This window comes from Lupinus angustifolius, unplaced genomic scaffold (genome assembly GCF_001865875.1).
Source record: "Lupinus angustifolius cultivar Tanjil unplaced genomic scaffold, LupAngTanjil_v1.0 Scaffold_41_310, whole genome shotgun sequence".
NCBI lineage: Eukaryota > Viridiplantae > Streptophyta > Magnoliopsida > Fabales > Fabaceae > Lupinus > Lupinus angustifolius.
In genome coordinates this window covers 24,685-46,092 of record NW_017721676.1, presented here as the reverse complement: position 1 = coordinate 46,092, position 21,408 = coordinate 24,685, and the positions used below count along the sequence as shown (strand labels likewise).

Genomic DNA, 21,408 nt, shown 5'->3' with positions numbered 1-21,408 from the left:
GTGTAGCGGTTATCAATCACCGCTTCTCGCACCAAAACCTAGTTCTGGAAACAACCCAGTTAATTGATTAACCAGTGAGCTTAATCGATTAACACACACAAATAACAGAATGATCAGAGCATCAAATTGTATAATTATTTATAACCAGATAAGCAAAGATAAAGCAGATATTTTTAGACAATATTAACAAGTATATGGTAGGATACAATTATGCAAAATATCAGCTTCTAACTTGCATAAAAACAACAAGAAATGTAAAGAAGATTTAAGAGAGAGCAACGTGCAAAGATGGATTTTTATCCTGGTTCGTTTGCGGTTCACTGCAAACTACACCCAGGTCTCCCCTTCTGATCTTGGAAGATTTTCTTCTTCACTATATTGAATACAAGTATAATCACATACACCAATTAATTTACAAAACACAGGACACTTCTTTCTTGAAATCTAGAATACCTAATCCTTGGTTTGACTCTACCTATCGCCTGAGAAAACCTTTCTCACGAACCAGCCCCATCCAAGATTCTCGTTCTCAAATCAAGACCTCCTAGTCTTGGTGAAGAATGAATCTATCTCTGTGGTGGTAAGACACCAAGAGATCAATCCAATACACACAAAAGCATGGTATTATAAGCACAATAATGCTTGAAATATAACAATGAAAGACCTTAAGACTAACCCACTCACAATTCACTCAAGCCATCATATACATGTGAGTTAATCAAAAACAGTAATCACAAGATATCTCTCTAAGAATGTTTATCAATAATGCATGAACATGTGAGCAAGATAAGGATGAGACTAAGCATATGAAAAATAGTATGCAAATAACAAAGAATCAATATTCAATATGGCATGTTAATCTCTCTTCCTCATACATGCAATTCTCTCTGCAAAACAGAATGTACAACACGAAATATGCTCTCTAAATCAGTCCTATACAATAGAATGCAATGCTAGACTTCTCTGGAAATTGCCTAAACTTATAAAGAGCAATTTTGACATTTCAAACCGTTGCAATCAGTTAAGCAGTTAAAACAGAAAACAGTTATAACATAAAATAGACCCGTTAATCGATTAAGGTACCAAGTTAATCGATTAACCAGTGCAACATGATTAAAACAGAAACCAGTTATACCAGAAAAACTGATATAACAGAAAAACAGTTGAGTTAATTGATTAAGTCACCACGTTAATCGATTAACCAACATATTAAAACATGTGGTTCAAAAGGTAAACTACTCATATATTATGCTTAACTTCTATACATGTTTTAGCAATTATATTATGCCTAATATGCACATATAACATGTATGATTAATGCATGAACATACAATTAACTAGATGACATGTCTCATGAATGTGATATGACAATTATAATGACTTGAGAGACTTGCACCTAGGTTCACCTCACCTATACTCACTTACTAAGGCACACATCTCAGACTACTTAGAATAATGACTCTATTTATATATCAAGTCTAAATATGACCAATAAGCTCTAGGCATGTTGATTGTTGAACCATCTTCAAGCTTTAATAAAACCTTGTCTTCATCAAAAGCATAGGCAAAGTATTGCTAGTGTGATCCTTGACACTTTGCACTTTCACCTTTATTGTTCATTTTCTTTTGATTGCTCCCAATTCTCCCAACTCAACATACCATAAGGATATGGATATAAGTTGTATGAAATATTATTAGTTAACATGCATGCACTAAAGAAAAAGGAATTACAAAGTTGGATACTCAATTCCCATAACTCTTGATTTCAAAATTGTGACAAAAGAATACTGGGGTCCTTGAACTGCAAAGCATCTTGGTTGTTGTATGAAAAAAAAAGAATGATTGTTTGAGAAATCCATACATATCTCACCAAATTAGATCTGCTGAAGTTGATGTAATGTATGCCATTCTCTCCATCTGGTAACCTTTCTCAGCATGGAGTGTCACCATGATCCTAGCCGATGAAGAAAACCACCAACGCAAGAATGCAGAGCACATCTTTTGGCTTGTAAAATTAATGGATAGAACAAGCCCTTCTAAACAGCATCTCCATGCTCACCACACCATTTGATTGATGAAGGGGAAAATGAAAGGATAGAGGCATAAGCGAAAGCCATCCAAAAAATATTTATTGCTCTGATACCATGTTAAAATGGTAGGAGTCATGGATAAGAGAGATCTTCTTGATGAACAAGAAGGAATGAGAAAATATTATTGAATTGAAAAAATGAGTTACAAGAAATAAGGGAATCACTCTTTAATATACTACAATGTCTAACTAATAACTAACTAGTTAATCGATTAAATAAACTCTTAACCGATTAATGAAAACAATATTACAACTAACAAACTGAAATCAACTAACAACTTTAACATTTCCTATATCCTGTCTCATTCTTGTTAGTAAACATTCATTTTCCCTCAATATTGTACTTCTATATTACATGCCCCAATTATTTAATTAAGCAAACATCAACATGCTCTAATACTATAATTTATCTTCTTCCTTTATATATTTTTATATAGTAATCTTCACACATTGACAATTATGCTAATGATATTTTTATCTTATCGATAAATTATGATAATAGTTATTTCTTTTTTCATGATGATGATTATATTACAGTCAACTTCATCCATAAAATCATAATTTGTTAGACTATTATTAATATTATACATTTATTTATAGATTAAAATCAGAAGTACCTTACTTTTAAATAGCAGGGAAATGTTTGGGTTTTGTTTACAATTGTGCTGTTATGGGGATGAGATGAGAGTTAAATCCTTGGACTTTGGATCCATATAAATGCCAACTTCTACGATTTATTGCTTTACACCCACCATTCTGTATTCTATGCAGATATCATTCTTTCCAACTCCTGAGGTGTCTTTGAAATCTTTTCCAAATTGTGGTTGAAGAGGAACCAGTTCCTTGTTTCGGAACCACAACTGAGATAGTAACAGCCAAAAATAATTTTATATATGTTAAATAAAATAAATATTTCAAATTGAAGCAACATAAGCTAAAGAAATAATAGTAATAAATACAAATTGTTAAAGAAACATGGTATCCCATTGCAAAAGAAACTGAAAATTCTAATTGATTCTTGTTGCTCTTAATTTGTTAATTGAATTCCTTGATTGAAGAAGAAAGAATACAAGCTATTAATAGCAAGCTAGCCTAACAAACTAACCAACTGAAAACTAAAAATAGCAACAAACCAGAAACTTAGAAACTAGGCCTAAAGAAAAGAAAACAATAAAGCCCAAAAGAAAACAAAACTTATTTATCATTCTTCTTCTTCATATCTATAATTTTAGTATACACTTATTCTTTAATCATTTCTTCATGAGGACCATGGCTTGTCTTCAACAGCCCCCCACAAGCTGGAATGTAGATGTTTAACATTCCAAGCTTGGAGTGAAGCTTATGGAAAAGAGATGGAGACAAAACTTTAGTTAGAATGTCGACGATTTGAGAAGTACTTGGGATGGATAGGAGATGAATGAGGCCTGATTGTATCTTTCCCTCACTGAAGGACAGTCAACTTCGATATGCTTGGTTCTTTCATGAAATATAGGATTCGCAACTATGTGAATGGCAGACTCATTATCACAAAACAAGGCAATTGGTGTTGGATGAACAATATTCGAGTCATTCATAAGATAGACGAACCATTGAGCTTCAGAAGTGGCCAAGGCTATTGCCCTGTACTCAGCCTCAGCAGAGGATCTTGCCACGACCTGCTGCTTTTTGCTCTTCCAAGAGATAATGGCATTTCCAAGATGAAAGCAATATCCTGAAACAAATTTTCTAGAGTCAGGGCATCCTGCCTAATCTAAATCAGTATATCCTCTTAACTTGAAATCTGAATCTGCAGGAAAGAAAACTCCAAAACCGATTGAGCCTTTGAGAAACCTTAGCACTCTTTTGGCTCCTTCATAATGGAGGTTAGTAGGCTTTGAAAAAAATTGACTCAAATGACCAACACAAAAACTAATATCAGGCCTAGTATGAGATAAGTAAAGGAGTTTACCCATTAACCTTTTGTTTCGGTTGGGTCATCCAGAGGAACTCCATCCTCTATACTAATCAACTTTCCTGTGTATTCCATTGGGGTAGAACAAGGCTTGCAAGCTAGCATACCCGTTTCTTCAAGAAGATCAAGTGTGTATTTTCGTTGATACATGGTAATCCCTTTATTGGATCTAGCAATCTCCATGCCTAGGAAGTACTTTAATTGTCCAAGATCCTTTATGCTAAATTCATCATCAAGTAATTACTTAATTCTATTGATCTCAGTTATGCTATTTCCTGCAAGCACAAGATCATCAACGTATACAAGTATAGAAGTAAAACTGAAATTTGTGAACTTAATGAACAAAGATTGATCAGCAAAAGATTTTTCATAACCTATTTGTAGAAGAAAACCTATCAACTTGGCATGCCATTATCTACTGGCTTGCTTAAGCCCATAGAGAGATTTCTCAAGTTTGCACACTAGGTTGGAGTTGTCAATTGATAGTCCTTGAGGGACTTTGATGTAAACTTCTTCCTTCAAATTACCATGAAGGAAGGTGTATTGACATCTAATTGGTCTAAGTGCATTTATTGGCTGAAGCTAAGGCAAGAATTTCCCTGATGGTGGTCATCTTGACCACTGGGCTAAAGGTCTCCATAGTCTACACCCTCGGTTTGGGCAAATCCCTTGGCAACAAGTCTAGCCTTGTGCCTTTCAACAGATCCATCAGGTCTATACTTTAGTTTGAAGACCCATTTGCACCCTATTGCTCTTTTATTGCTAGGTAAAGTAGTTAATATCCAAGTGTTATTTTGATCAAGGGCTCTCAATTCTTGCTGAATAGCATTTTTCCAGCAGGTGTGCTTGATAGCATCATTATATGTTTTAGGCTCAACATTAGAAGATATACTGAAAGAAAAATGCTTATGTGCCAAAGATAAATGTTCATAAAATCTACTATTGCATAAGGGATACCTTTCCTTTGAAGACTTTGATGAGGTTGAATAAGAAGTGGAAGCAATTAGGCTACAATGATAGTCTTGCAAGTAGTGAGGTCTAGACCTATTCCTAGCAGATTTTCTAATGTCCTTGGAGTTGCTGGGAATAACAATTTCATGATTGGCATTCTCAGTAGGTTGAGCATTAAAGCTAGGATCACCTGTTGTGCTCTCACAGATTTCACCAGTTTGAATATGATCCTGAAAATGGTGTGTGTTTGGTTCTATACTAATAGTTTCAAGATTCTCAAAACCAAGACAGTTAGGCAGGATCAGATATGGATCCTGATCAGTGTCATTAATTCCCTCAAAAGGGAAAATATGCTCATAAATAGATACATTCCTAGAGACAAAAATCTCATGAGTCTTGATGTCTAGAATCAAATATCCTTTCACCCCCATTTTGTCTTTAAGTAAACACCCTTTCTTGATCTAGGGTCTAATTTCTTTCTGTGAGAAGTGATAGTGGTAGCATAACATAAGCATCCAAAGACTCTCAGGTTCATGATGCTAGGAAGTTTCTCATACAAGACAAAAAAAGACTCTTATTTGATAGATACTTACTTGGCTGCCTATTGATTAAGTAAACAACATGTATCATCACATAATTCCAAAAACAATGAGGAATCTTGGATTGAAAAATCAGAGACCTTGCAATACCAAGAATGTGTTGATGTTTCCTCTCAACCATCCCATTCTGTTGGGGTATTTCAACACAACTAGTCTGATGTTCTATCCCTTTGCTAGCATAGAATTCATGGAAGGAAAATTCCTTTCCATTATCACTTCTCACACATTTTACTGTTATATTGAATTGAGTTTGAATAAGGCAGATAAAATCTCTAATGAGAGCAGGAACTTCAGATTTGAGTTTCATAAAATAAAGCCAAGTAAATCTAGATCTATCATCAATTATTGTCAAGAAGTATCTATGTCCAAGAGTACTTGGAGTAGCAAAGGGCCCCCATATGTCCATATGAAGTAAGTCAAAATTACAAATAGATTTAGAAGTCTTATTGTCATATGGTAAATTTCTTTGCTTAGCCAAATGGCAAATATGGCAAGGACCAATAGTTTTAGTACAGGAAATTGTAGGAAATGTTTTCTTCATTTCTAACATTTTGCCATGGGAAGGGTGTCCTAACCTACTATGCCAAATACTAGAATCATAGGTATTAAAAGTATTGACAAAAATACTAGGATCAGTCTTGTGTATGATTGGTAAGGTCTTCACATGGTTCTTCATTGCATATAATCCACTCTTCAATTCAGCTACACCAATCATCTTCAATGATGGGAGATCCTGAATATGGCAAATATTATACATAAAGGTTAGCTGACAATGAGATGTTTCAATTAGTTTTGATATGGAAATCAGATTGTAACTGAAACATGGAATATACAAATACATCAACTAAGTAAAGATGAGAAGAAAACATGACACTTCCTGATATATTGGTGGATATCTGAATACCATTAGGCAAGGTCATAAAAATGGTGCTGATTTTCTTGTATGTTTGAAATTGTTAGAGAGTGTGGCATATATGATCGGTTGCCCTTGTATCAAGAAACCAATCAAGATTTTTGGCATTGCAATTTAATATATTCACTATACCTTTATCATTTTCATTTTGATCTGCATAGTGGGTAGCAAATTGATTTGTGCTGTGTGTGATCCCATGCTGCAATATGGACAAAAGGGTTTGATGTTGTTGGGGAGTGATATTGACTCCAGGTGCTGCTCTGTTGATCTTATTGCTCAATGTCTGATCCTTTTCCTGATCTTGGGAGGCAGAATGATAACCTTGAGCCTCATTTGTTCCAATGTTGTTAATAGCATAGGTTTTGGAATTGCCAGGGGGAAAGCCATATTTCTTGAAGCATTGATCAACAATGTGACAATTTTTGTGGCATAAAGTGCAAGTCTTAGTTCCTCTACCAGTTGAAGATCTACCTATGCCTCTTCCTGCTTGGTATGCTCTCCCTCTACCTCTGTTGATTCTTGTATCTCTTCAATCTCATTTTTCGTAATTCTCATTGTTGGAAGTGTTCATCAGAGTCCTTGGTTCACCAAGTTGAGAGTTAATGTGTCTCTCTTGTTGAGTCAATAAGCAGAAAGCTTTGTTGATGGTTGGGAGTGGGTCGATTAGCATAATTTGTGACCTCACTCCTTCATATTGATCATTGAGACCATTGAGAAAACAAATGACATAGTCATTTTCTTTATATCCCTTTATGGTAGGTATTAGATCACATATGCATTTATGTGTACAAGTACATCCAGGAATTGGCCTAAAGTTATCTAATTCCTGCCATAGCCCCTTAATATGATTATGATAAGCAGCTATGCTGAGATTACCCTGCCTGTAAGTATAGATTTCTCGTAGAAGCTCTGCAATTCTGAATACATCACCCTGGTAGTATCTTTCACGCAAATCTTGCCAAATTTCTAGAGTTGTGTCCATCCAAAGGATGCTTTGAACAATTGAGGCATCAATTGATTGGGTTAGCCAGGAATCTACCAAAGTGTTGCATCTGTCCCACGCATTGAAGCTTGGATCTTATATTGGAGGCTTGAGGAGTGATCCATCGATGAAATGAAGCTTGTTCTTTGTCTTGATTGACATTCACATTGCACGGGACAAAGAATGGTAATTCTCCCCTTTGAGAGGTTTAGACACGAGAACCACGCCTAGGATCTCATTAGGGCTCATGAAATAAGGGGAACAAGGATCTTACATGGGATTGAGCTTTTGAAGGGCTCTATTTTCCATGATGATTGTGAGCTAGAGGAAGAAGGAGTTGTAGAAGAAGAAGCTCATTTTATTCTGATATGTTGGCAGCAGAAGAATGGAGTACCAGGGCTAGAAGCTCTGATACCATGTTAAAGAAACATGGTATGCCATTGCAAAAGAAACTGAAAATTCTAATTGATTCTTGTTGCTCTTAATTTGTTAATTGAATTCCTTGATTGAAGAAGAAAGAATACAAGCTATTAATAGCAAGCTAGCCTAACAAACTATCCAACTGAAAACTAAAAATAACAACAAACCAGAAACTTAAAAACTAGGCTTAAAGAAAAGAAAGCAATAAAGCGCAAAAGAAAACAAAACTTATTCATCCTTCTTGTTCTTCATATCTATAATTTCAGCATACACTTCTTCTTTATTCATTTCTTCATGAGGACCATGGCTTGTCTTCAACACAAATGTCTTAGAATTTAGTTGCAAGTTGTAGAGAGGAGATTGACAAATATTAAATTGTCTTGCACAATTTCAATGCAAGGATGATATATCCCAAAGGATTAAGCGTGATATAAGATACATGATTTATCCCACTGGATCGTCAAAATCGAATGTTCGATTTCTGTGAGCGACACTTGTTAGGAGGGACAACTACAAACCTCGAAAAAGATTAATTCCTTACCCAAAAAGTTAAAAAAAATATTATTAATAGTACAAAAAAAGAATGTAAAATGTATTGTTGTTCAAGCTAGACCAAGATGAATAACAATTAGTCAACTCTTGATGGTATTGAATTTTGGAAAAGGGAATTTGGTATAAATTTTTTAACATAACTAGTATAATTGGAAGGACATAACCCATACAAGGTAAACACTCTTAATATTGGCTAATGAGAATTTCAATTTTCTATGAAGTATCATTATATCAAGAGAGTATAGAAATCAAATGATGATTCTTCCCCAAATTACATTGAGATTGGTTAAAATGAGCATAATTAGAATTGACTTATGTATATAAGAGAGGGAAAAAATTAATAAGAAAGTTTTTATTGATTCAAGTGATTTATTTCAATTACAATCCATCTATTTATACAAAAAGTCATCTTATCCACATTACCAAAATTTCATATTCACATACTTCTTTCTTTTATTTTCATGCATTCAACTTAGAATAGCAATTCAAAAGATTCAAGAAATTATCTACTTTTGTGATGCCTACTAGTTTTTGCAATTCTTATTGTTTAAAATTCATTTGACAAGAAAGAGAAATGGAGATAACAATCAAATTAGAATATAATCATCTAAATTTAAGTATGTAAGAGTATAGCATTGATAAAGAAGTAGAAAAAGTTGAACTACACATATAAAAAAAAAACTAGTACTTGAGAATACTTCAAAGTTAGATCAATCATTTGTAGAGCCATTTTTTAAAGAATCGAAAATAAAAATATTGCATTCCGAAATAATACATTCAACATTTAGAATTTAAAATTGAAATTATACATTTTCCGATGCTATTTTTCTTTACATGGAATTGGTCATGGGTGGTTGATAACAATAAAAAATTATCATGCTTATTTATAAAAATAATGAATATTCAGCAAAATAAAAAAAATAAAGATTATATTTTTATATTTTACTATAACATCAACGTTATTAAATATTTGATCAATCATTGTGTAAAAAACGCAGGGAGCTGAAGGCCAGATCTGATTATAGGCGCAGATCAGAACAGGTAGCTCAAAACCTAATCGCACTATTTTCAAATTAATCTTTGTGTTTCAACTACAATCCATCATTTTTGTGCTTCATCTACTTTATCTCTCTTACTGGAAACTTCTCAATAGTTTCTAGATTTATAGCTTTTATTATGATGAAAGGAATAACAATAGTAATTTCGTATTTCGAGTAAATTTAAGTCTTTGTCTGGAAACAATTTCATCAATAAGGATAATAACATAAGGTAAAATCTTTTTATATTCTCTTCAGATTTTTTTTTGTACATTAGGGTTTCTAATTTGGGTTTCGTTTCTGATTGGATAACTGAAATTGAATGAAGCCTAATTTTTCTATGAATTTAAATGAAGTTTGGGACCAAACTAATTTGTTTTGATTTGTTCTTTGATCGGTTTCATCATTGACAACTGTGAATCCACAATTTGGAGATTTTTTTTATTTGTATTGGTTTTGTGATTAGAAGAGGAAGATAAGATGGGTTTCATAATGGAATTTGCTGAGAACTTGGTGTTGAAGCTGATGGAAGATCCAAATGAAAGGGATCGTAGATTCAGAGAGCATGTTTATAAGGTGAAGGAGAGGTGTGGCAAGACAAAGGAAATGTGGGCTTTACCTATGCGACCCTATGGGTTCTGGACATTCGAGCGCCACAATTCTCAGATCGTTGCGGATGCCCAGATTAGCCAAGTAGCTGGCCGAAGGGACCCTTACGATGATGTCCTCCTGAATTATCATTACTCTGCCCCACCTAAATCTAAATGAGGTATTATTCTGAATTTCTTCAAAGTTCAAATCTATGGTTGGTGGGTTTTGTTATTGCACTAAACTTTAGGGTGTTGTAAATAATTTTTGGATTGTGGAGTGGCATACAGTTTGAATATGTTAGCCCCTCAAGGCTGGTGTTTAACTTTGTCGTTGTGTTCTTATTAAAACATCATATTGACATGCATCAAGAGATAAGATGTTTCTTTTTCACGATAAAATGTGCCCCTTCACGGCACTAGGTTAAGATTCCAGAGCTGGTTAAAGTTAGGATTGAAGCTGAATCTTTGCACATTTCACTGTGATCAGTTATTTACTATTTGCGAAACTTGATTTTTAGTAAAAAAAGGTGGCTCGGTGCAGGAGGCTCCCACCTAATATGGTCTGGGAGGATAGATGTGGGAAGCCTTACCCTTGTAAGCGTATGACTAAAAGGACAATGAGATGAACGACCAGTATTCTCAAGTCAATTTTATTTCTGATCAATCCAAGACAAGCATGTCCATGCTGCTTTAGTCATGCTTTCTTTTTATACATCAAGAAATGTCATTAGATTAGAAGAGAATTTACAAAATAAAAGGACATGACATTCTTTCAAAAAACAAAATGAAAGAAAACCATCTATGCTAGGGAAACAACAATGCGGCAAAGCATTTCCATCCCTCTGCAAATCAACCATAACACCACCCATCTCCCCAAAAAGGAAAATATATTGGTAGAGCACCAAAGTGGTGCCAAAAAAGTAACTCCTAAATATGCAATACCATTTTAGCCGGCACCACATTTTCCCTTTTTCCATGTGATTTCTTTTCATGAGTATCTTTCCGTTTTAGTCTTTTGAAAGTTTGATGACGAAGGTTTCTTTTAACTGAGTCACGAGCCTATTTGTTATACTGCTGTCTTTTGTACTCATTTTGTGTTTTCCCCCTTGTTTTATGCAGTGATGCTGAACTTGTCACAAGTTTTTAGGCGAGGACATGGGAATTTGACATATTTCCTTTTTTTTTAATTTTCTGTCTTGCTGCATGCTGCTTGAATTACAAATCGTTTGTAATGAATTATACTTTTATGTTGAATAAAGGTTCTGTATAACGATGGTGTGTAAGATTTTTCCCTTTCGAGAACTTAATGCAAAATTGCACTTCTGGGTTATTTACCTGTTCTATAGATATTTCGTCTCACTACTTATGTTGTCCTTAGTTGATTTAGTTCTCGTGTTTTGTTGTAAGTTGCCATATTTAGCATCTGTTAATATGTTGGGGAGGGTAGATTTGATATAATGCCTGTGCCAACTTTGCCATTACACTTCACATCTGCCTATATTGTATGGTAACCTTAAGGTTTGTGAAACAGTAAGTAATAAGTTATGTTGAGCTTATGATAATGAGGGCATGTAGGTTATAGTCATGTATTGTACCTTCTTTAAAAATCTTAATTTAGATTGTGCTTAATTCACAACAATTGTGATCTCTTCCACTTGTTGCTAGGTATTTGTCTTGATAGTCTTCTGAATATTGGTTGCAAATGATTTGTGCCCCCCTAATTACACTGGATTGCGATTTGATTTCCATGTTTTCTGATGTTTTTATGGTGCATAGTGTGGTCTTTCGAAACAAATACCTATCCGTTTATTTTTTGGTAGAATGGGCCAAGCCCAAAAAGGAGATAAAAATCATGTTATGGTGTTCTCTCTCATCTATACTTGTGAGACTTCTAATGCTTACTTCTTTTCTCTCGTAGTCATCTTTTGCTTGGTTGTTCTCAATTGTGTTATTCTATACTTGAAATCATGTTGTTGTTAGTCGAAAACCAATCTCTAGCATTTCCAAACTTCCAATTTGTCATTACCAGCTCCAATCCCGTTTTTTTAATTCTAGAATTATGAACTCATTATTATTTCATTTATGTTATTATGCATGTTTTTCATTTCTATTATCGGTCCTACCACTTGAGTTTCAATTGTAAAATAATGATTATGGGCAACTAGGATCGATAATTGTTAGGATGTTAATATTTTTGTTGTGGGTGAGACTCGAATCTTCAATCTTCTTCACTTATATCCTTCACTTTAACTATTAAACCACCTTATAGCTCTTTTTTTGTTGTTGGTGAAACTTGAACTCACAACATCCTGCATTCCGCTCCTTAAGCCCTTCATCTTCGTTATCATACCACCTTATGGGTAACTATGACAATGAACTGAACCAACTCGACGTTTGTTAAAAACTCGATTTGTTCGTTAGTTTGATAAACTTGATTCATGAATCAAACAAGTAAAAATCTAGATAAAAATTAAGTTCGTTAAATAAACGAGTGGAATTTAAGTCAAGTACAGTTTAACTAGCGAGGTTCATAAGTTGATTTGAATATATATATGTACAAGTGTGTTTAAATATGTATATATCAATATATATGTATATACATGTCAAAAATATTTAATTTTATATATATATAAAGTAAATAATCATCATTCGAGTTGATGAATTAAACCAATCGAGCTAATGAGTTGAATCAAACATTTCACGGATTCTTGATGAACCAAATCAATTTGAGTCAACGAGTCAAATTGAATAGTATGCGAAGTTCAATTGAGCCGAATATGAGCCGGAAACATAGAGTTTCAATCTTGAGATGAGTTTTAAGCTTAAGATATCCTTAGTAAACTAAAATGAGATGTATATTCTGATTCCACTAGTTTCCAACCCTCTAGGCAAGTCATTACTTTAAGTTTGGTAGTTACTTGGGGATGTTGTAAGTTGTAACGTTAATAAGGAAATTCCTAGAGTTTATTAACCTCCACAACTTTGACAACCATGGTTGAGGTTATATTCCCCCTGCCCGTGCAGCATTTAATAACAAATTTTGTCTAACTGTGCAACAAATGGACAAGTTCTCCTCGGAATGAACACTGTGCTCCCACCTCTCATGTCTTTCCCTTGAATTGAGCAATATTGTATGCAACAAAAGGACAAACAAAACAAGTTTCAATATCATTTAACGCGAAATGACATAATCACATAACGTTCTACAGACCTTTTTTTAAGATACATGGTCTTTAACCTATTTCTTACACTCCTAACAAGTAACAACTCATACCCATAATGTCCCCCATACATGCTCTCAAAGCATGATTAGTAAGAAACATATTAACTAAAGAACTAAGGCTGGTAGGTAATAATACTTAATCAGAATTGGAAATTGTTGTATCATCTTCATTTACCTTGGTTTCTCCTTGTTTAAATGCCTTAGCTATTTCATCTATGGGAATCAAAGGCAAATATCCAGAGATACTATAGCCCTTTCCAACAATACCCTTAACCACATGGTTGTACTTTTCTGACCAACGTGCAGCTGTTGGAACTGCTATCTTTGCCACTGCATGGAATGGTGGGTAGTGGTTGAAACCAGCCCATAATTTCACTGAGCCAATTAGCACAAATTGTTTTGACTCTATAGCAACATAACTTGCAGCTTTTCTTAGCCCTCCAGATTGAGCCTCATTTACTACATTTTCTGCTTTGTTTGATACTTCATGAACCAAAACCTTAGCCTGGTTTGCTACTTGCTTAATTAATGGAGGTGTATGCTCATTAAATTTGTGGGTTGCTTCATCCACCTGCCACATTCACATACAATTAGTTTATCTAAAAATTGCTTACCAATTTCTCAATTGATTTTAAACATTAACAAATGGAATTCCAAGCATGCAGATTCAGAGTGTTGTCATGTGTACTCATATCCAACAATAATTTCTAAGGGGCTGAATCTATGTACAACAATAATGCATGTCAAGTCTAAGGCAACCAAAATGTTGAATAATATGAATTGTTTTTCTACTATGGTTTGAGAGTTAAAATAAAAACCAACAATAATGCATGCACAAATAACGGGTTGCATATTGACGTTTCAGAAATACTACTAAAGAAGTTTCAAGTATTTTCAAGGTTAAAAAATAAATTACAGATAAAAGCATAGTTCTTTGATAAATGCTTAACAAATAGATCTTGATCTGAACGAGATTAACGAGAAGAGAAATCTTACAAGAAATGTTTAAAAACCACACAAACAAAACATAAGATAGGATTGGATTTAAAGAAAATGAGCAAACCTTGTTGTCGACAAAAACGAGGAGATGAAGAGGGACGTATTTGATTTTGTCATAGACAGAACCGAGAACATTGGTAACAGTGTCTTCCACAGTTCCAACAACAGATCTCAAAGACCCAGAATTATGTTTTGCAAACTGGTAAAGATTCGATACACACAAGAAAGCTTGAATCACAACAGTCTTCACAAATCCAAGATGCTTTAGTTCTTCATCATGACTCTTCTTCCTCTTTGTCTGCAGAAAACAGAAACATTACAGGATATAATATCTATGCAAAAAATGAGAGAAAAGAAGGGGCGAATATTGCATACCTCATGGGTGGTGGTGGCCATTGTTTTTTCACGTTAGAACTTGCTAGTTAGTATATTAAGTTATTAACAAGGATAGAGGGAGTGAAAGGTTAATATATAGATTAAGTATGTGAATCCAATTGGTGAGTTAGACCAATAAGAAATTAGTATAGTGTTGTAAGACTCTTTTGGATTCAAATATCAAATGTTCGATTTTTGGAGGATACGATACTTGTTGAAAAAACCAATATGTACTATGAAAGAGTTTAGTTTCTTACTCGTGAATGAAGGCATACAATTAGAAATCAAAGAACAAGAAAATGATTGTATATTTCAATGATGGAATGAGTGACTTACAAAAAAATTATTTAACCTATTATATAGAAAATATTATAGGCTTAACTCTACGTAATCCCTAACTAAACTATTTTACACATGTTTTAATCATGAAATTGAATTTGTGCTTGTTATATGTTTAAACTAATTACTAATCCAATACAATTTTAAACCAAAATAACTTGACAACTCTCACATTGGACAAAAGATGTTTGAAATGAGAAGACTCCAAAACCTTTGTTATAAAATCTGCAACTTCAAGTTTTGCATAATATTCTTGACCATTAAAGGGATTACATGGTAAATTTATTGTTACTCAAGTTGAGATATTCAATGAAAAATTTAAGAGATAGAAGAATTCTTTAAAGTATAGCACATGAAACTGACATGGTTGTGCTAAGAAAATAATAGAAGAATTCTTAGAATAAAATAAATTGAAATTAAAAGTGATGATGTTATTCACTTAGTACCAACACAATAGAAAGAAGATCAAATGTTATTATTGCTCAAGAATATCATCTTAGTTTTTTGGGCAAGATTGAGAGAAATCTAGAATATTTTGAAATATGACCAATATTTGTTCAAGAATAACAAAACTCAAGAATACCATATTGGTTTATTGACCAAAGAATGAGAGAAATTAAAATATAATAAAGTATGAACAATACATGTTCAAGAATAACGAGAGAAAAATTTGATGAAATATGAGCATTTTTTGTCCAAGAATAACAAAAGAAAAATATGATGAAAATATGAACAATATTTGTCTCAAGAATATTAAGAAGAATTGAGAGAAATAGTGAATATGAATATTGTAAAAGAGAATGATAAATAAAGAGAAGAGAAAGAAACTTGTTGAAGAATATGGCAATGGTTGCAATGTCTTTCATAATTTGTCCCATGTTAACACATAAATCAGAATCTACTCTACTATAGAAGCCAATATTGATAACACTACTTCCACCAAGAAAAAGTCGAATGCCATTAAGAACATTTGAAAAAAAGAAGAAAAATAAGGAGATGGAAAATATACGAGGAATAAATACATTGCTTCAATACCATATTAGAAATCAAATAACAAGAAAATGATTGTGTATCTCACTAATTGATTAAATGAATTGAATAAATTGTTGAATTTAATTACAAAGAACAACATATTTTATAGAAAATTTTAGAGATTTAACTCTAACTAACTCCTAATTAACTAATCTATTTTATACATATTTTAATCATTAAAATTGTTGTGCAAAAAGTAAATATATTTAAACACATACCCTTTTAGAGGTTTAGACTCTTAAGTTCAAATCCTGTTTTTTTATATTATTGTTACAGATCTCGTGGCTATCACCTACAATTATATTGTCCAGATTAAAAGCGTAGTTGTTATGCATGATTTTTTTGGCCCAGTTTTTTATATTGTATTCTGGACCAAACTTGAGGTATCGTTTAATTTTGTGTGGGTGAAATCTTAGTTCACAACCACAAATTTGCTTCCCATGTTTTTCTTTGAGAAACAGTGTCTGCCAAACACAATTTACTTAATTTTTTTTTATTTATAAGTAAAATATAGAATGCATAATTATTCAATTGCATTCAATAGTTTAGCGGTCCATGCTAAGGTTCAAACCACAATTTTTTGTATATTTTTTGCTACTCCATCATGTATTAAACCCAAAAAAAAAACAAAAAAAACCAATAATAATAACATGGTGATGGTTTGACCGTTGGACTTGTTACATGAAATATAAATCACTAACGCTACACCATTAAATATTAAGAGAAAAAAATATATGCATTCACATTTGTATGAGTTTTATTCATTGTCATTGTATTATTCACCATATATATTTAATTATTATTGACCTTTAAAAAAATAATCCAAATAAATGATGAATAATGTAATAATAATATATAAATATTTATAATAATAATGTATAAATATTATACCGTAAATACAATATACATTCTTTGTATTACTTATTGATAACAAAATAGGAAGCCCTTTGTGAACCACAATTTCACATTAACAAAAAGACGAAAGAAAATGGGGATGTCTTCTTTTTGACCAATGACTTTGGTGAAACAAAATTTGTAGTAATCATGGATAACAATCACTAGTCTGAGGCTGTTTTTTTGTATTAGGAGGGATAGTGGGTATCAAATGCCCGATAGAATAGAGAAGATCAGAAGTCTTGGTCAAAATATTGTCTACACTCGCTGGGGAGGTACCTGAAAAGATTCTTTGACGATCAAGTCAGTAAAGTGTTTTAGAGAGAAGAGGAGTAACTAAGAGAGAAGTTAGAACAATAATAATAAGTGTAGCAATAAATGAGGAAATGTGAATTAATTATACTTCCTAGGTGAGACTCTCTATTTATAGAGTCTAGAGATCGTCGACATGACACCCAACTATTAATCAAAGCCTAGCGGGTACAATGGGGACATGTTGGGTTGTTCTTGCTCCATTTACAGGACTTCATTTGTCGAATTGTTGGGAGGCAAGTAGAATGTACAGGCGGCGTGACATTGTCAGTCATCATTAAAGGTGTTTGTGGTGCATTAATGACAGAGTCAGAGGTATTAATGATGTGCCAGAGGCATTAAAGACGCGCCAGGAGCATTTATGGTGCTTACAACGGGTCTGACCCACCATGGGTGGGTAAACAATGGTAGAATTATATATAGGCACGCACCTGGGGCGGGCTAGGAAACACTCGGATTTATCCGGGGTGAAATAGGTGCTCCAAGTCTATTAGGTCGGTCGAAAGCGAACCGAGCTGGTAGACTCAAGATGTTCCGATCTGATGGATTAAGGTAGCATCTAGGTGTAGGAGTAGGTCATGATGGTTATTTGTCCTCTTCGGACACGTAGAAGGACGCTTGTCATTTTTCTGAAAGCTTGGAATATCCAACCGACACGTCTACTTGTTTTTGGGTTGGGCATCTGGGGAGATATGGGATTGGGTCCTTCCTTATAGATAAGGGTTCTCTTCTTCTATTTTCTTCATTCTATTTACTCACGATTTTTCTTGCCGAATCTCTGATCATTTCTGAATGCGGGCGAATTTTCCTTCCTTTTAGAGGCTTCTTTCCTTTCAACCGATAATTCCTCTTTCCTCTTTTTACTTATTTAATTATGTCTGGCAGAGACTCTAGTTCTGACGAGCTAGAGATCTTGTCTGAACTCCCATCAATCTTTACTACCCCCAATTCCTGTCACCGAAGGCGCCGGTCTATACGGGGGCGACCTCGATAACTGTCTCTTTCTGCCCTTTTGCGTGACCTAAGGGGGAAAGAGGGCAGTGACGAGGTTAATGTCCTAGACCGAGCAACCTTTTGCGAGAAGTGGGGTCCGGTCTTGGATGACATATCTAGTTTGGAGTTTGACACTTCTTCTGGTGACAAGTCACACATAGAGATGAACTTTGTTGATCGTGCCGACCAATACACCCTTCCGCTAGAGATGATGGGCCCAAAATCTCCTTATTGGTGGATGGATCGAGAGGTTGTTGGCAGTGCCCTTTTTATTCTATGGACAAGCATCATAATGTGGATGTGTTAGCATACCCGACCGAAGACATAGTATGGTGCAACCCATCTAAAAAGGAACGGGTTTGTCAAGACATCTTTTTGGAAAACAACGACCGAAATAACTTCTATGTGTACGAGTACGTCTGTCGCCGAATCGAGGTGAGGGTGCCCTTTGATGAATGGTACGTCGAAGTGTTGCAACACCTCCAAGTAGCCCCTTCTCAACTTCATCCTAACTCTTGGGGGTTCATCCGGACCTTCAAGATATTTTGTGAAGTCATGGAACGACCATGTACACTTCGCCTATTCTTTTGGATATTTTGGGGTGGGGTATAGCACTAAAAAGATGAGAATGACGCGGGTCGGCCTGAGTGGACATCACTTCAGCCTAGAAACGGGCGCGCTCTCTTCCTTCCTTTCGAGGGGTCTGTGAAGGGTTGGAAAACTGGGTTTTTCTAGGTAACAGTCCAGAGTGATCATCATACCTGGGCGTATGGGCTTGATGGCCTGCCCCGATTCCCATTTTCCTGGAACGTGGGATACACCAAAGGTCGACCAAATCTTTTAGCTTTTTGTATGACCAGCTGAATCCTCGGGATAAAGGAGGTGGCACATGAGATGCTATCTTGGATAGAGATTGATCGGGTCATAGTGTGCTATAAGTTGGTCCAAGGGGATCACATTTCTGAAGCGGAAGTCGGTGAACATCTAGTTTTATATGCTATGTTTTTGTAGTGTTTTTACATGATCTGACTTGTTTTTTTCTTTTTTCCAATAGCTGCTATGGGCGATCTATCCGACCGATCAGGGTTATTGAGGAGGGTTGCCTTGAAGAGGAAGAGTGATGAGGTCACAAAAAAGGTGAGATTTGATTCTCCTGCTCGCCTAGAGTCAACCCGGGGGGATGGCTCATCCACCAGACCGATAAACATTTTACCTATCCATTCTGAGCCTCTAATCACCATCGTTCCTACCCCAGTAGAAATCCATCTGGTTGATCTAATCGGGGATGAAGTCGCATGTGCATGGATTCCTATTCCCCAGCCTGGAGATCCTACCAAAGGGAAGACCCCCACCAACGACAAAGGAAAAGCTCTCACCAAACACTATTTTCTGTACAAAGTCCCCAAGGCGGTCGAAGCTGGATTGCTTAACTTGGGGGTGTTGGAGACCATTGACTCCATGACCGTGACCAAGTTGCTGAGGAAAATTTGAGAGGTCGGGGTTCTGGTTGCTTTTGTGGCTATGTACTTCGAGGGTGAGGGTGTAATGACCACCTGGGTTGGGGAGGATGCCCTAACCAATCTCCAAGAGCAGCTAGGGGTGTAAAAATTTAGTAAAAACATATGGTTCGGTTCCGCTCAATTAACCGCAACTTTAACTATAAGAACCGAACCGCTCTTGAATGGTTCGGTTCGGTTCCACGGTTTTGACATTTACTTTTTATAAAAAAATTATTTCATCAATTGAAAATTCAAATGTGTTACAAGAGATATTGTTTATCATAAAAGAAAAACATTACTACTATTATTATAAAAAATTATGAACCATATACAACAATATACTTCATGATTAGTAACATATATATCAATTAGTAAAATATATAATAGTTACATTTATAACCTTACACTTCATAATTAGTATCACATGTAACAATACATGTATAACAATATATGATATATGTTGGTTTCAAACTCAATATCACAAGAGTAGGAAAATATGTTCCAAATCATAAGACATTAGGAAACAATTTAGTAACTAATAACATATATAATACTAACTTAATAACAATTTAGTAACATATGTAAAACTACAATTCACACAAAAATTGATAATTTAAGCTAGAAAATTGGTTGAAGAATTTAAACAATAATAAAATATTATTTCTTAATCCCTAGTTCTTTAATATGCGGTTCGGTTCGGTTCTAACGGTTCCTAAATTTCTAAAACCATAAACCAAACCGAACATAAACGGTTCCTTAAAAAAATAACCGAACCGAACCGCGAAACCGAACTGAACCACATTTTGCGGTTTGGTTTGGTTCGGTTCCATCAGTTTCGCGGTTTAAACCGGAACCGCTTACACTCCTAAGAGCAGCATTCAGCTGACCTTCATGAATTGGAGAAGAAGTATGTTGAAGCCCTAAGGGTCTAGGAAGAGTAGAATCTAACTGCTGGTGAGTAGTTATCAACAATGTCACTCCAGCTTCAGGATGCTCGGGAGGCGGCCTTAGAGGTCCAAGTGAAATGGGGGCTGCCCAATAGGAGTTAGGCACTTTGGGAAACTGTCTTGGCCAGATTGAAGAGGAGAGGCGTCAACTTGGGGCCAAGTTGAGGTTATCAGAAGAACGGGAGGAGACAACCATGGCTGATATCGCTCGGTTGACCAATGAGTTGGCTCATCTGAAGGCGTCTTACTAGGACCTAAAGGATGATGTCGTTGTGGCGGCTAACGCGAGGTGGGACAATGCCTTTGCCTAAGTCCGGTTATTTCTCCCTGATGCTGACTGGTCTTGGACTAGGATCGATGCTAGGGTCACTCCCAAGGGGGAGCTGGTTGTTGATGAGGAGGGCCTGGTGAAGCTTCCTGTTCCGAGTAGAAGTGATGGGGGTCATAATTTGTATTTCCTTGTTTATGTAACTAGTCAGATTTAATCTGACCTTTAATGAGTAAAGACTGCGCTTTTTTTTACCATGCCTTGTTAATTTGTATCTTATTTTATTTTCGGCTGATGTATAACAAGTGATTTGTATAATTGAAGGTAATTGTTCGGGTATCCATAACTGAACTTGAACCATAATGTTGGATAAGCATTAAATAATGTCTGGTCGGATAAATCTGAATATTTCCAAGTAATGATCATCCGGACCTCCATCAATG

General features: G+C 34.9%; 1 protein-coding gene and 1 long non-coding RNA gene across 2 annotated transcripts; one reads left to right on the top strand and one right to left on the bottom strand.

Annotated features, from left to right (window-relative positions):
• The first annotated feature begins 9,483 nt into the window (after positions 1-9,483).
• LOC109338793 lies at positions 9,484-11,427 on the top strand. The gene is made up of 3 exons (XR_002106591.1): positions 9,484-9,498; positions 9,961-10,263; positions 11,204-11,427. It is a non-coding gene; the product is annotated as an uncharacterized LOC109338793 (long non-coding RNA).
• Positions 11,428-13,233: 1,806 nt separating this feature from the next.
• LOC109338792 (REF/SRPP-like protein At1g67360) lies at positions 13,234-14,725 on the bottom strand. The gene is made up of 3 exons (XM_019576106.1): positions 14,682-14,725; positions 14,371-14,604; positions 13,234-13,878 (listed from the first exon to the last, which is right to left on the bottom strand). Exons 1-3 carry the CDS (start codon positions 14,700-14,702, stop codon positions 13,444-13,446), a joined length of 690 nt encoding a protein of 229 aa, XP_019431651.1. The 5' UTR covers positions 14,703-14,725; the 3' UTR covers positions 13,234-13,443.
• Positions 14,726-21,408: the final 6,683 nt, after the last annotated feature.

Coding starts and splice junctions, on each gene's coding strand:
- LOC109338792 (XM_019576106.1), bottom strand. CDS start 14,702: ATGGCCACCACCACCCATGAG. Junction 14,605..14,681: donor TGGCCACCACCACCCATGAG/GTATGCAATATT, acceptor TGTTTTCTGCAG/ACAAAGAGGAAGAAGAGTCA. Junction 13,879..14,370: donor TCGTTTTTGTCGACAACAAG/GTTTGCTCATTT, acceptor TGAATGTGGCAG/GTGGATGAAGCAACCCACAA.